The following is a 14,671-nucleotide window of genomic DNA, read 5'->3' on the forward strand; positions in this document are numbered from 1 at the left end:
TGATGCGAACACAAGCAGACATTTCATGTTTGTTTGTTTATCACTTCCAGTAATTGGAATGTTTAATGGATATGGTGGAATTAAGTACCACTTGCTCAACCACTACCGTCGGTAGAACACCAGTCGTCAAGATAAAAATACTAGTTTGGAAAAGTAGACCAAAATATATACAATGGTGCCATTGGGCACCATTTTTATTTGCTAACATATATAGGTGTTTATGCAGTATTAGGGAATTATTAAGTAACAAACAATCCTTTAAAAGACGAAAGTTAGACTTCACAAAGATACCTAGCATCTCAGAGAATAAAAATTAAACACATTTCCCCATACTATGCAGATTCAAATACATTTTCCAAGTTTCTAATAGAGATTTATTTCAAGCCTTCAGACACTACATCAACCCTGCATAACTAGTAGGTAAGTACACTCCAGCAGAAGCTTTAATTGATTCACTCTATTTTGTCGGATCTGGAACAGTCTTTATACATTCCTCAGGTATAAGAAGTATTTGTTTAAAATTAAAGTTGTACTTTAACGCTGTGATGGGACTTATTTAACGTGCTAAGTTGGTGGCACAATAGCTATGTTATGTATGGCACAAAGCCAGGAGGAAAAATACTGTTCAACTGTCTGAATCAATACATTATCCAGAAGTTAAATAGAAAACCAGCATGCTAGGAAAATCAATGGATCAAATTTTAAAAAGAAACCCTCCAGATTAAAATAGCTACATGAATTTAGAACAGTATAAGTCTTATTTTTTTAGACCTCATTTTTGTAGAATATTTAGGTAATAAATACAACTTCGTTCAAAATATCCTAACACTGTGGACAGTATCAGATAAAAAGGTTAACACTGATTAGTGCAAGAATTTGTTACACCTGTATGCGGCCTTGTCTCCAGTTCATCTATACTCCTTTTATTTCTGTCTTAAGGAATTCCAATAGTTCCCAGGCTATTATCATCACTCCAGCAGAGTGAAGTATTTTACTCCTATTGCAGCTTTGCTGCTGTATTTTCCCTGCCAGTAGTAGTGTTTTTCCCCTATCAGAAAGTGTCCCCCCCCCCCACCCAGTTAAAAATGTTTTCCACAGTCTTATCCTGTAGCTTACACATGTAACAGCATGAACTATTAATTCCATTACTGACATTACTCACTTTGTTAACTTTAAATTCTTTCAGTTCCATAGTTTCTTGATGTTTGAAAGGACTGCTGTTAGTCACAGGAATGATGGGAATAGCATAGGTAGGTTTAATTGGCTGCCGCTGTGCCATGACCTCAGACACAATCTCTCCACTGTAGTCACCCAAATTATACCTGAAATTAGAGTGTTTTTTATTTTCTTACTTGTTAGAATGTTTACAACACACATCTGGTAAAAAAAATTATGCGACAGCCAAACACAGATGAATAATACTTGCAACCTGGGGTAAGAGGAGGTCCAGGATGACAGCCCAAAGTACAAAAATTATTGTTCCAGAGAAGGGGGAGGAGCAGCTAATTACACGCAAACTTTATCTTAATTGCAATTAACTAGTTCTGACAAACACAAGGATGACTATCTGTAAGGCATTACCATCTTTTGGAGATGTAAGTGTAAGAAGTGGAAATAAAAACTTGATGGAAAGAACAGAGCAGGCTCCCCCCTCCCCCCCCCAGGGACAGTAACACTTAAAAATACACCTTTATCACAAAAGGTTTTAAACAGTGAGGCAAAGCACCTTATTCACAAATCCTCTCTTTTTTGCGTAACAGAACAGTTTTGTAGGAAATAGAACCTTAAAATGTATTGCATTTCAAGTCCTGTGTGAAGTACTAAGGTGAAACTTAGTTTTTCAGTATGAAGTGGGCATTAGTCATTCCTCTGTTCAACAGCTTCTCCTCTTTGAAAAAGCTAGGGGGGTTTCTCCCCTCTCTAGTTCTGAAAATGGTCAGTGCTCGAAAAAGTGCACCTGATATAAAGAACAGACTGATACTTAACTTGTTAAACTAACTCAAGTTACTTTTAGAGATTTCAGTCTGACTCTGCGTTAACTTTTCAAATATGAATCCTTAAGCTGGAGAAATCTTATTCAAATTCTAAGTATCAATTGCTAAAGGACAACTCCACACTGCAAACGTTATTCTCAGTTGATCAGGAAAGTGACAGCTGATAGAACAGAGCATTTGGTCTTTGGCACAGCTGTCAAACAGGATGTCAAAAGAAATACTAGTTGGAGATGACTCACAGAACAGCATGTTATGCTGTATGAAATGCCTGTTTGTTTTCATGAGGGTATTAGATCAAGCTTTGCTACAAAGAACAGAGACATTGAAGAAAAGGAAGAAGGCAATGCTTGGGAAGGACCTTAAAAATAACTGTCATTTCCTTCATGTATGCAGCAAAGCAGTTTAATGTATTAAATTCCTTTGGAATTTACCTGAAATCATGAGCTCTCTTCCTACATAACATATAGGACGTGATACATATATTTGAATACACAAAACAAAACCAGTGTAGGTTAAGGTGGCTGGCCACTTTTCCACAATGAGTGAGTCTAAGTTTTATCTCACATGTGAAATCTGCTATATCGTAACAGTGAAGAAGTCTGAACACTTATTTTAAAATAATCTCTCACACTTTATCAAGTATTAATGGGAATATAAAGTAGTTTCCAAAGCTTTCTGCAGCACATTTTCAATAAGTATTACCTCTTTTCGATGATTTCCAGTGTTAAATGCAGCAACTCCCTCTTGCTTTTTTCCCTTCTCTTTATCATTTCCAGGATGGTAACTGCACGACTTAAATCTCGACGCAGCTTAAGCATCTTCTCATAAGATGCTTCATCATTTTTTCGATTCTGTAGATACACAGTATTTTATGGTTTCCCACATCACTTAAATTACATTATCTGAACTAAAGTTCTAAGTATTTATGTGTTGAAAAAAAAAATCACAAGCTAAAAAAAAATGGAGAAACATAGGCAAGTATCATTGAGCTACAGCTTACCGCACCACCATCATAAGTAGGTTTAGCAGCAGATTTAGCAAAAAAATACAAATTTTTCCTTTAATAGCTGGCCTACAGTAGTTTATCTTTTTTCCCCATGCAAATTAAAAGCAAAACAAACCAGTCAGCTTCTATTATTTTACACTACATAGTAAGATTGTTTCTTTAGATAAGCTTTTTTCTGAGAGGACAGAAGGAAGAGAACGAGATGGAAGGATTAATCTACTTACTTTCCTTGTCTGCATCTTTTCTGTTCGTCTTCTAAAAGCAACGTAGGGATCATTTGTGCTAGAACCATCTCGCTTCTCTTGTTTTACTGCTGGGATAAGAGAGGGCCCCCGACAGTTTTTCCTCTTTTTAATCCAGTACTCGTACACTTCTCTGATCAACTCGTCATCTTCCTTCAGCAATAGCTTGGCCTCTTGCAGGCTGACTGGCTAAATGTAAAACCCAGTATGTTATTGTCATATAGTCATATACATAAATAGTCATACACATAAATAGTGCATATTTTAGGTTTTATTTATTTTTTAATTCAAAGTGATGTTGTACCTGCTGACCACTGCCCTTTTCTAGTCGGTCTATCATCTCTTCGAATTGTAAAGGAGAGATATCCATTCTTTTCTTCAACTTATTCACAAAGATCTCATCTTCTGAATCCAAGTCATAATCTGGCTGCTCAGCATCCAAACTAAAAGCTGAATAATACAATGAAAAGTTAAAAGCTGAATAACACAATACAAAGTTAGAGTTACAGTTTTACTACAGAAATGCTTTGTACTCCAGACACTGCTATTAGAATATGCCAGATTCTTTGAAACACAAAACCAAAATAATTTGTTTGAACACTGCAGTAATGTTACTTAGAAGCTATACTTAGCTTTCTCTTTTTAAAAAAATACACCATTAAATTCAGGAATAGAAATTGACATCTACTTGGATATGCTTTTATTAGCCAATGAAACTTACTGGTGCCTAAGACATCCAAGTTTTTGACCTCATTGCTTTCAGTAAGAAACTGTTAGATTGGTCAAACTTTTCAATGCTCTCTAGTATCCTACAGCTTTACTGATTGTATCATCAACTTCTGAAATTAAGTCTCTAGCCTAAATGCATCTTAGAGCTATTTCAACAAAACTTTGGACAGACTGTATTACAGAGACCCCACATACATCCTCATCCATTATTTTTGTGACCTAAAAGCATAAGGCCAAACTGGTCTACCAGGATGGCCTACCCAACATAGGAGGTAATCTTCAAATACAAATGATGACTTGCAGAACACAAACTGTTCGATTTTCCACAATATCCAATGAAAATGCAGCATTCTGCACCCAGAACAATACCTCCCAGATTCTTGAGTCTTTTGTGTTTTAGTTTATAAGAGATAATTTCTCCAAGTGAGTATTTCACACTGTAAAAAGTATGACTTTATTTAAAAAAATAAATAGGTAGAACAGAATACAACTGAAGACAGTCATTTCAGCTGTGAGACCACTAGATAAGGAAAAGAAGAATGAAAAAGCATACCTTAATATCAGCATGGAAGACTCCTAGCACTGGTGTCTCCATTTGCCTCTTAGAGCATGCTCCTAATTTAGCTTATCATTGAAGCTCAGATGGATACAGAAATCTAACATGTAGCCAACATTATTTAGGCATAAGATCTGTTTACATACAACAGATGCTACTTTTTACATTCTGATAATTGCACTATGCAACAAAGTTCTGAAACAGTTTGTATTTTTATAACGTTTTCAGAGCTTGTTCAAACACAGAGCTCACATCAAGCTCACAGAACTGCCATCTTCCAGTAATAACAACATCCTAACACCTTTAGAAGTCATTGGTGAGATCAAAAAAAAGGACCTACTTTTAGATGTAGAATACTTCCATCCAGGCATAGACAAATAGTACTAATACCACCATTTCTGCTTGACTTCCCAATCCACTCTACTGTCATATTATCCTGGTTAAGCTTCAGTGAACAGGTAATCTGTTCCTGAAAGTAGCTGTTTCTCTTAATAAAACTAGATTCCTGCAAGCTGTAACTACTGAATGCCATGGAGAGCAAAAATGGATCTTTGCGACTGCTAAAATTAGAGTTTTAATGGATAGGCTCAAGAATGATATCTATCTACTTCTTGATCAAGAATTTAATATACCTCTTCAGTAAAAAGTACACATTCCTTTACATGCTGGACAAAATTAATTCTCAGAAGTTAGTTTTGATGTGAGCTCAACAGACATTTGTAATTTCTTGAATGAATGACTGGCAAAATAAAGTTCTTGTTGCAGACTACAATAGATCACTGTACTTACGCTGTATGTGAATCAGCTGCTTTGGCATTTTAAATTCTCCAGGATATATAGATTCATAGTATGCAATATTACTTTCTGCTTCTGGGACTGGTATAACCATATTATCCCTCTTCTCTCCATATACTTGTTGTGCTGAGATAGCCCGTTGGAGATGATGTTCCTATAAACAAACAAAAAGTCAATGTAAAAATATGAGAAAGTATTTTCAGAGATTAGACGTTCAAACGTTGAAGCAGACTTTTTTTTTTTTGCAAATGCTCACATTCGAAATCCCTGAGACTTCTCTGGCACACAAGAAAGCAGTATCACACACTTCATTCAAAATACGCTCCATAAACTGGTAGCTTGTTTCCAGTAGGTGGAGCTCTCCCTCTTACACAAACACACAGGACTTCAGTTACTAAACTTAGTTAAGTTGTGTTCTTGGCACACCGAGCTACACAAATCCATCTGTACATATTTCTGGAGAGATTTAAGATCGATTACACATACAGATTATAACAAATAGCCGCAGACAGATATTCACTTCAGTTTTTTTCTGTACTTATGACAATTTATAGACAGTGATGCCAGAAAACCAGAAAGGAGGCCTCCTATCACCTCCTATTAAGAGAAGCATTAAGAAAAGCAACTGTTTTTATCCAAATAAGTGGTTCCTGAAGACATTCTTGTTTATTGCAATGCTTCGCATTATCCTCCTTTTTCCCCTCCTAATCCATCGGAGTTTAACATTAAACTATAAGCTGTGATGAGAATAATTAACCATTGGAAAACTGCAATTGTTTTTCAAGCTTAGAAGTAAAATACATTTACATTCCTTACTACAGTCTGTGTAACAGATCAACAATATTATATAGTTTTCAACTATATAGTCTGATTACACCTTTGTCAGACTTCAGTTTACCCCTCTTCAATAACAGCTACTAACACCTTTCATCTGAAAGAATTAGAAGAAAATTATAAAAATGGCTTTACTGTAAACTACAGAACCAGAACGTAGCCTCAAACTGAAGCCCGCTGCAAGGTGTAGCTCTGTTTCCAGAATTGACAAGGTTTTAGCTTATCTTTTCTTCAAGCTAGCTACAGAGATTTTTCAGGTTTGTCCCGTTAATCAATTTCTATATGAAGAGACTAATCTTGAGAAGGAGACATCACAGAGACACAAGCAGAATTCACAAAGCTTATTTTGATCCCCTAGCATTTGACAAACATAGCCGCATCACATGGTAGACACAGCATCTAATTTATTTTTATTTTTTTAATCACAAGAGGCATTCTAGTAAATAACAGAAAATAAGCAATAAAGGCAACCTCCCCACACCCCAAATTCTCACATGTTTGGGCAGAAATTAGCACCAGCAACTTTGCACCTAGCTTTAACAACTCAGCCGGTGGCTCAGCCCATCTCTCCTTTGACAATACCTACAATCAGGCATGATTGGTAGCTCTGGAAACTCTCATGTTTAAACATGAAAGCATGTTAAAAAAAAACACACTACAGTTACCTAACCTACTACAGCTTCCAGTTTCTGTTCTGCAGTCGTTCTCTGCTGTGATTGCACAGCTGATTACTCCCACTCAAAGGCAACACTTCATTCATCCGAGGCTGGAACCTAGTATTTAAAAATGCAGTGGTTTCCTCCTCACTTTGCCAGAACGATTTTGTATTCTAAACCCTAACTTCTAATCCTAACAGGCTGGCCGCCCTTGATGTTATGTTGGTTTATTACGTAGGTGCTGTAGTCCAAGACATTCCTGAAAACACCAACAAGTGTTTCAAGACAGAGCTCCTCGGAAATTCAAGAAGTCCTTTGACTTCAGCCATCCTTTTCCAAGTAGAGCTATCCGGACAGATACATGTCCTCTGTACAGCAGCCATCTGCCACGTTAGGCTACCAACACCAGCTTGTAATAGCAAAGAGCATTTAAAAAGTCAAGTGCAACCATCCACTAGGTCCCTTGGCCTGCTGCAGAAGGAAGTTGGACTGGCTTAACCAGGTTTTGCGTTTGAAAAACTCTTGTTATTGTTCACAAAGAGATTATCTTCCAAGTGATCAGTGGGGCCAAATAATTCTCATTATCCATATTCCTCCAGGAAGTGCAGTTAAGCTGCTGGTCTGAAATCCTCCAGCTCCCACCTTTTCAACAGTTTTTAAAGCAGCGCAGTTATAGGGCCTTTCCCCTTCTCCTCTGGAACATTATCTGTCCCTCAGAAGTTCTCAGATAGCTGTGAAGTTGGTTCAAACTGCTTCTTTGAGTGCCTAGCATGATGTTTAGATGGCTTAGTCACACTCAAAGGCTGTAGTTGTCACGTCTGAAGGAAGCTCATGCACCAGCTAACTGCCACCGCAAGGCGCAGCGCAGTGCCCCTTGCTGCTGTTCCCTGATTTATCACTGCCTCGCCAGACTGATCCTAGGACAATTTAGGGCATGAGACAGCTCTTGCCTGTTATTCCCCTGAAAGCAATTAGCCTTCTGATAAATTAGCTCCCTCAACTGCCAGGGGCTGGGAGAGAGGAAGAAGAGAGAAAGATGATCGCCTTTGGCAGAAGCTAGCCAGAGTGGCTTAGCTGCATAAATCATTAAAAATCATTCTTTTTTAAAAATTGAATACCGAGGGAAAGAGAATAGACTTATGAAAAGCCCTGTCACAAATATTTTTAACCATCTTAGCATCACGTATAATCAAGAGGTCTTCCTCTTACTACGAATACTTACAGAATATTCTCTTTTTACCCTGCATACTTTGCATAAGAAGCTGTGGCTGCCCCATCCCTGGGGGTGTTCAAGGCCAGGCTGGATGGGGCTGTGAGCAACCTGGTCCGGTGAGAGGTGTCCCTGCCCACAATGTGGTGTGTGTCTGTGTGCAACTGAAGGGTTTTTAAGGTCCCTTCCAACCCAAACCATTGTTTGATTTTAACTATTACTTGCTCATGTATTATTTGTTCCAACTCACCAGTTTCCATGCAACTGGATTTTTGAGCTAAATTATCCTTCCTATTGGAACTATGCTGGAATAGCCTGCAGTTGTCTTACTACCACTCAGAACTACTGAAAAACAGAGGAGTTAGCACTTCCTTCCCTCTCTCAACTTACTTCCTTTGGATCTTTCATACGTACCCTGTTTAACAACCAGATATTGAAATGTATTCTTTGCTTCTGATATTTTTCCTTTACAGAGAACTAAACCACGTTCGTGGTTATATTCTCACTGAAGCTGCCTTTCACTTTCACAGGAACTCCACCGTTAGGCACATATCCAGAAAAGCTTTCCTCTCGCTCGCTTTCTCTGCCTGATATAAAGGCTAGTGGTAATACAACCTTGGGAGCTGTCCCGCTGTGATGCTAATTTGATCCACGACTTTCAGAACAATGGCACTGTTCCTCAAATTTCATTCCCCCTACCTTGTGCAGCACTGACGCTCCTCCAAATTTGTGTTTAAGCCTAGTCAAAGAGTTCAGCCCAAAGTGAAAAATCTGCCTGCTTACCCTCCCTCCCCCCAGTTAATTCTCCATCAGGATAGTTTCCTGCACTGGCTCATCATGAGCTCAGACAATCCCAGAGTGAAAGGGCTGCAGTAAGAGCACTCCGACCAGATACAAGGTCTGAGGAAACAAGCAGCTTCATCACTTTTTGCAACACCCAACCATTAGTATGAAACTACACCTTATTCCTCTATATTCCTGTCCTGAAAGGTAACTGGGCAGCTAAAATTCCAGCACTAATCCTTGTATTGCAGATTACTCTGCTACTTGTTTAAACCAACAAAAGCTCAACAACTACTTTTCAACTTTCTCTTCTTTCCTCCAGTTTTCCTCTAATTTGAGGGTCTACAGGAAAAGCCCACTGAAACAGCAACCCTTCTTCTGACTACCCAGAATGGAGCAAGGTGTGATGTTTTTCCTAAGCAAAACTACACACAAACACAACTCTTTATTCTGTAGGCTTCCTTTCTATTAGTTCTTAAGACACAAAGTCTGTCACTTGCATCCACTTTTATTGTATTGCTATTGCCAAGTGGATTCCAAACGATCAGAGCGAAAAGACGATCTAAAGAAGGCATTAACAAGGGCACTGGGGAAAGCAGGATTACAGCAGAGCAGCAATCACTGCAGCCTCAAGGAACAGCCGTGAGCTAAGGAATTACAACTTTTGTTCTGCTTTGATTTGAGGAGCAACAAGACCTCTCTCAGATGATAATGCAGGAATTCAAGGGTAATTGTTCAAGTGCAGTACCTGCTCAAGTCACATTTCTAGCATGCTACATAAAAGCCATACATGCCCTATGTGCAAGAGTGTGCACATAGCTTTGTATATTTTAATTAAAATGCCACAGACAGCATACTGCAATTCTGGCTCAGCCCGACTACAAGTAATCGTGTAATAACTGAAATCAAACAGTACTTGCTTCCTTTCTCATTTTAGTAAATACTTGGTGAGGTTTTGGCAACGAGACTGCTTGCTGGATTCTAAGTTACAGTTTCTCAAAGAAAACCCGCACTGACAGGGCACAAAGATTACTTTGACAAAATACTTAGTCTGCAACACGCCTTGTAGACAGACTATATTCAAAGTACGATAACCACAACACAAGGCATTTGAAGTGATCAAATAAAAAGCCCAAGTGACATAATCGTGTCACTAGCAGCTGAACAAACCTGACAGGACGTGTAGTGTTGTTCTGTTACGGCAGCAGCAAAGACTGCATCTTATTAAAAATGAAAGGAACAATCCACTATTTTGCAGTTTGATTGCATTTCCCCCCCCCCCAAATACTTCACTCCAGAGCTCTTGAAAGAAGTGCTAATTTAAAGCACCATTGTTTGCAGAAATTGCCAAACCAGCCAACTCTGCAGCCCCCCGCGCAGAGCAGCTCCCCCTGAGGATGCTACAGCTGATTCTCTCACTGCTGGCAGTCCCAGCACACCACTGCCCGCTCCCTACCCTCCATGGACCTGCTGATTTACATCAGAATGCCCTGTGAGGATCCTTTGCATCCATCCAACATTACCCTCTCACAGCTCACACTGCAATGCCTGATGCATAAGAGGACACCAGTTTCAACAGGCAGTTGTCTGGAACCATGAGGTTCACAACAGTTACACTGAAACAGCTGAGACAAAACTAAGGGCACACAAGTATATGGACTCCCAGACCTGCTGTTTTTAATGCACTTTTTTTTTTTTATTAGCCTTCTAGCAACTTGCAGTCCAAAATTCTCAAAAAAAAAAAAAAAGCAAAATCCCATTTCACCTTTAAAACAAACACATTATAATTAAGATTAAAAAACACACAAACAAAAATACCATATAATTTAGATGAAAAAAGAAAACATTAGGAACCAGAAAATCAGAAGCTGTAGAGTTCATTAGAGAACTCTACAGAGTTCCTCGAGCACAAGTCTTATGAGGAACAGCTGATGAGGAGCCCAGAGAAGAGGAGGCTCAGGGGAGACCTCATTGCTCTCTCCAGCCACCTCAAGGAGGCTGTAGCAGGCAGGGTGTCTGTCTCTCCTTCCAAGCAACAATGACAGGGCAAAAGGCAAGGGCTTCAAGTTGTGCCAGGGAAGGTTCAGGTTGGATATCAAGTGTAAGTTCTTCGCTGGAAGGGTTGTGAAGCACTGGAACAGGCTGCCCAGGGAAGCGGGTGAGTCACCATCCCTGAAGGGATTTAAAATACACGTAGGTGTGGTGCTTAGGGACATGGTTTAGTGCTAGACTTGGCAGTGCTAGGCTAGCGGTTGGACCTGCTGATCTCAGAGGTCTTTTCCAACCTAAGTGATTCTACGATTGTGTCATCTGAGAGTTGATGAACTGGTGCAGGAGCAGCCTGACTGCAGGCTACTAAGTCAAGGCTCCTGGCTGCTGAGTTCACAGGGACAACGCCGTCCCTGCATCTGGGTTACCTCACATCATCAGCACCAAGGGTTCTTGGTGTGAGGTCAGTGTAGAACAGAGCAAAGTCACCATGACACCCAGCGGGGACCATTCCAACTCACCCTGTAACACAGGGCTGGGACTCCCAGAGCACTTCTGTGACCTCCTGCATGCAGACCGTGCCCTGCTCTCCCCATTTCTTGGCTCAGCTCAGCAAGTTATGGGGTACACGTGCTGTCTCTCAGCCACACGAGGATCTCGGTAAGCTGCATGGTCAGGTTCAGTCTCTTTTGGAAGGCTGACAGTCAAACTACTCCAAAGGAAATTCCTGTACAGATTCAACCCAACAATCTGTTCACAAAGGAGACAGAAGGGAATAAAAACCAAACTGTCTCACTCCCTTAACCTACTCTTCCTGTTACCAGCTCTTAGTTATTCTGCAACCTACTAAACAGATGTTAATTTATATCCAAGATTGGAAGGAGCGCGGAGATCTGAGATCACTGCAAGTAAAAAAAAGAGTCAGGAACTGCTTGGCTTCATACTACCCATTAGTACCTCACATTATTACCTGGCCCTCCTTTGGGCCTGCTCAAGCACTGGGATGTGTTTCTGTGGGACTCAGGGGGTAGCTATTTGCCACTGCAATATCTGCCTACCCAGGACAAGCACCAGTGATGCTGCAAGGAGAGATAAAGAGTACACAGCCGGAATATAATAGCCAACTTGGATCAGTGTAAACTGGTCAGAGACGCGCCAAGCTTCTTTGTGCTTTTCTAATCTTTAGGACAGCAAGTGGCCATGGTTGCCTCTCACATGGCTGAAAGCTAAAAACGCTCTCAAACAAGAGCCTTCACAGCCTATTACAGAAACAATACCACACACTTTCCCTTTATCACCTCACATGCATATCCACACGTTAAGACATGCAAAACAGCAATGACATTCTGAGAAGTTTGTTACCGCATCTGTTTCCGAGTAGCTGCTGTCGTACAGCTCCAAACATACCCTGATCAGCCCCTGGCTACACCGACCTGGGACTCTCAGACAGCAAACGGCAGCTCTTGAACACCTTTGCTAATGGCAATGTAGTAGGTTTGGGCAAGTAGGTAAGGAGCTTCCACCCTCCTGACCCCAGGTACGTGAATAACATAAGAAATGTTGGCAATAGTTTGAATTTGGTTACAACAAGCACATGTGATCAGAACAAGACAAGGGCTGTGGGTCACCAGAGCAGCATCATGCAGTGCCTTGCTCTCCCTTTGATGGGTCCTGAAGGAGACAGCAGATTTAAAAAAATAAAAAAAGCGAAGTCTGGGCTGCAAACAAGTGTGAGCCATCCTTCTGTTACGGGTACTTGTACATGAAAACACTGGTAAACAACTCCTCACATCCGTGTAAGTGCCCAAAGAGTCATGTGGCTGTAAGGCCTTCCCTCCTCAGGCAACCAGGATCTCTCACCACCCCAAATCATTCCATGCAGTAGAGAAATCTGTTTGCTTGTAATTGTGGCACAGCCCAGAGCTGTCCCTTCATATTCCAGACATGGTGAAGGACCATGGAGATCACTTCTGTTAATCAACTGATGTCAGTCTCATGCGTAGTCAATTAAGAAGGATTCTGCTGTAATTACTACAATAATTAGATCTCTGCTACAAATCCCAATTTAAACAGCTGTCTAGGAGCAGCAGTTGCTCAGTGAAAATGTAATCTAATTGTACTTAAAAAAAATATGCATTTTTGTAATTAACAGACTATCAAGAAACCTTGCTAATTATTAGTCTTTTTATCTGGAACACTGGTTAAAAACGAGGTCAGCCACACAAGTCTTCAGCATCTTAGCCTACTGCTTTCCCAATGCTCAAATCAGTTACTTCTAGGAGTATACAAGGAGCCTGTCCTTTTCTTGGAAAAATCTTATTTCCATATTTGAACTTCCAGTAGGGAATTGCTTACACATTCTGGGAAATTTTCATTTGTTACATTTGTTCAGTGAATGGTGGTACGGGGGTGGAGGACACAGGCATTTGATCCACAAGCCCAACAACATTATTACTAGAGATCATAACAATGCTTGAAGAAACAGAGTGATGTGCTGTCCTGTTACCAGAAGACTGAATGAAGATTAGTTTCATATTCCAAATTACTCTGGAAAAACAGACAAAGAAACAAGTGAAATCAGCTCAGAGCAAGCTATGGAGGAGCACATTCACGACACAGGAATCCTGGGAACTGGGAAACCTTTAGCATTTATGCACTGACTACATTACATAGCTCACCAACTGAATCTACACCTCAGCATTCACAGGTACAGATCCTCTCCAGACTCCCTAAGAAGACTGGAGCAGCGTGGCAGCTTGTCTAATTGCAACCGCACTACATCCACTCAGAAACATAATGCTCAACATTGCTTTGAATGGTTTTGTATGGAAATTACTAACAGCTCAGAAGGAGCTATCCTATTTCATTAGAGTTGCTAAGAGCTGTAAGAACTCCCCACCTTTTCCTTTGCTATCATGCAATCAGCCTATTCAGCCCAGAAATGCATGGAGTTATTCTTAGGTGAGTTGTCTTCTGCTTGTGCCTGAGCTAAATGGGTTCACTGAGAGGTAATGCATAAACCACAGCCAGCTCTAAGGAAAAGGTGGAACTGCCTCTATCCAACAGCAGCGCAGTTCAGCCCATCGCCCCTGACTTCACCACACAGCTGCATTTCACAGTTCCAGAATTAACTGCAAGCCTGCCTTACCACTTCCTTACCATGGCTCGCTGCTCCAGCTGCACAGCAGTCATTGGGGAGAATGATGCAAAGCTACCTAAGTGATCGCGTTAAACAGAACCCTAACTAAAGGATCCTGAAGGACACACGAAGATGCTTTTAGTGCACATTACTTCAGTAGCCCAGGGCATGACCTCCACTGCTCAAAGCAGGCTGCATCAGAAAACTAATACTTGATGGAGTTTATGAAGTCACAGCTTTCAGGATACACTCTATGTGGGAATGAAAAAACCCTTAAAATCCAGCCTTTTATCATCACAAATTCCAACTATAAAGTCATTTCAGAGAGCCTGAATAAACCTTTATGGCAAAAACATTTCCCCCTTAGTATGACATGGAAGTGGAAAGTCAAGATTTTTCATTAGTTGACCCATAAGAAAACTGTATCAAGTTCCCAAACTAAAATAAAACCAAAGCAATCTCGTTACTTGCTTGAACATTACTGCATGTCAGCAATCCTACCTAACAATTTTGTATGGCAAAAGCTCTACACTTGTATTCCAGCATTTTTGTTAGTTACAGGGACATCACATCAGTGTTAACAAGAGTGAGCACTGCTAAAAAAAAAAAAAACATCATTTGAATAACGAGGAACACGGTACCCAACTTCACATGAAACAAGTTTCTATTGTTTCAGTGCTCTTCTGAGTATTAGCATGCACAGGCACACGCGGCTGTGCTCCATTCAGACAGGGTGCT

The 14,671-nt window shown here is 40.3% G+C and overlaps 1 protein-coding gene across 9 annotated transcripts in view; it reads right to left on the reverse strand.

Annotated features, from left to right (window-relative positions):
• Nucleotides 1–14,671, reverse strand: part of EPC1 (enhancer of polycomb homolog 1) — a 67,911-nt gene that overhangs the window by 16,613 nt on the left and 36,627 nt on the right. For all 9 annotated transcript variants that reach the window (XR_005263169.2, XR_005263170.2, XM_005027876.5 and 6 more), the window contains 5 exons: nt 5,317–5,476; nt 3,547–3,692; nt 3,225–3,431; nt 2,697–2,845; nt 1,163–1,322 (listed from right to left, as the gene is read on the reverse strand). Coding sequence is in view for 7 of the 9 variants with exons in the window: in XM_027450538.3 (XP_027306339.2) it covers nt 1,163–1,322; nt 2,697–2,845; nt 3,225–3,431; nt 3,547–3,692; nt 5,317–5,476 (822 nt within the window). In the remaining 2 variants the exon portion in view is untranslated. The remainder of the gene's footprint in view (nt 1–1,162; nt 1,323–2,696; nt 2,846–3,224; nt 3,432–3,546; nt 3,693–5,316; nt 5,477–14,671) is intronic.

This window comes from Anas platyrhynchos, chromosome 2, assembly GCF_047663525.1.
Source record: "Anas platyrhynchos isolate ZD024472 breed Pekin duck chromosome 2, IASCAAS_PekinDuck_T2T, whole genome shotgun sequence".
Classification (NCBI taxonomy): Eukaryota; Metazoa; Chordata; class Aves; order Anseriformes; family Anatidae; genus Anas; species Anas platyrhynchos.